At 43.5% G+C, this 1,430-nt stretch overlaps 1 protein-coding gene across 1 annotated transcript; it reads left to right on the top strand.

The window, feature by feature from the left end:
• The first annotated feature begins 485 nt into the window (after window positions 1–485).
• LOC107661842 (G-protein coupled receptor 183-like) lies at window positions 486–1,430 on the top strand. The gene has a single exon (XM_016451618.1). The coding sequence runs from the start codon at window positions 486–488 to the stop codon at window positions 1,428–1,430; it is 945 nt and encodes a 314-aa protein (XP_016307104.1).

Below are 1,430 nucleotides of genomic sequence, written 5' to 3'. Positions count from 1 at the left end.
TAGACATGACGAACCGGATATCGTCCTCTTTTGGAAGGCCAAACAAAGTAGTTTCGCTTTCACAACGAAACACACAGCGCCTTCACGACATGGCGGCGGCGGCAGCAACAATACATGAAACAGGCGAAAATTGGGAAATCGTAAAGTATTTCTTTTGCTATCCAGCAAAGTCAGCAGTCTTGTCTAGTGTGACATGCTCACTGAAGGCTGATTATTTTGCTATTGCAAAAAAAACTTCTCCTCTGATGAAATTCTTTTTCAGGCAAAACATTAAAGAATGAATTGTTTGGGTTTGTGCAGTATACTGTATGCAGTATCAGTGCAAAATAACAAGAAACAGACAAAAAAACACACTGTGCACCTGATTTCAGTCAGTCTGATATTATATTTTAAAAAATGAGTTTCTGAGTTTAGCAGATTAGTAAATTCAATTAACATAATTTTCACTGTTCCTTCTAGAATCTAATTTCAGCTCCTCTGACATCATGGAGGGCCAACTACGCCATGACACAAGATTTAGCTACATCCTCAGAAGCAGCCTGCCCTCTAACCTGACAACCAGTTCAGTCAATGCCACACACGTCTTCAGTGTGTTCGATGGGTGCGAAGATATGGTGGCTGGTGTCGTTTTTGACCTAGCTATACAGTGCTTCAACGTGATCATAGGAATACCTGCCAACATCCTGGTTCTCGCAAACCTAATAAAGACCCGAAATGAACCTTTAACCTCTGACATCTTCCTGGGCTGCCTGGCTTTCATGGACGCCTACTTTGGATTCATGACAATCATAGCATTCCTCAATTTCTACCACTGGAGGAGTGCTATGGGTTGGAGAGCTATGAAATTCTCCTATGGTGTGAAGGACACCAGTGGGCCGCTTTTCCTCTCCTGCGTCTGTCTGGATCGCTTTATAGCCGTTATCTTCCCCATCGCATTCGGACAATTGAAGGACATCAAATACAGGATCGGCCTGACCATTGTGGTTTTGCTGCTCACTTTTGCGTATGCTTCGGCTAAAACCGTTGGTGGGCTTCCAAACTTTGAGAAGGTTTTCACTGGTGAGGTCTTGTTTGCCTTCACCTGGATGGTGGTGTGTAACGTGGCCATCCTCTGGGCCCTGAAACGCTCACGAGGTTCTGGTAAAGATGAGATGAATCCTATGAAAAGAAAGGCCTTTAAGATGGTGCTGTCTATCTTGATCATAATCATAAGCAACTATCTCCCTCCAGTTGCTATGTTCCCCTTTGAAGACCATTATCCCCATAAGATCTTCACTTGCTATGTGCAACCAGTTTGTTTTGCCTTCGTAAACATCAGCAGCACTATCCAGCCTTTAACTTACTTGTCCCGCTTAGAGAAAGTACCATTTTTGCCAGAATCTTGTGTGAAGTTAAGCTGCAAGGAAAAAGACAAGCCCTCAGAGGAATGA

Source organism: Sinocyclocheilus anshuiensis, unplaced genomic scaffold (genome assembly GCF_001515605.1).
Source record: "Sinocyclocheilus anshuiensis isolate Anshui unplaced genomic scaffold, SAMN03320099.WGS_v1.1 scaffold47, whole genome shotgun sequence".
NCBI classification, from domain to species: Eukaryota; Metazoa; Chordata; class Actinopteri; order Cypriniformes; family Cyprinidae; genus Sinocyclocheilus; species Sinocyclocheilus anshuiensis.
Note: the sequence above shows the minus strand (reverse complement) of the source record. Positions and strands in the feature narration are given on the sequence as shown.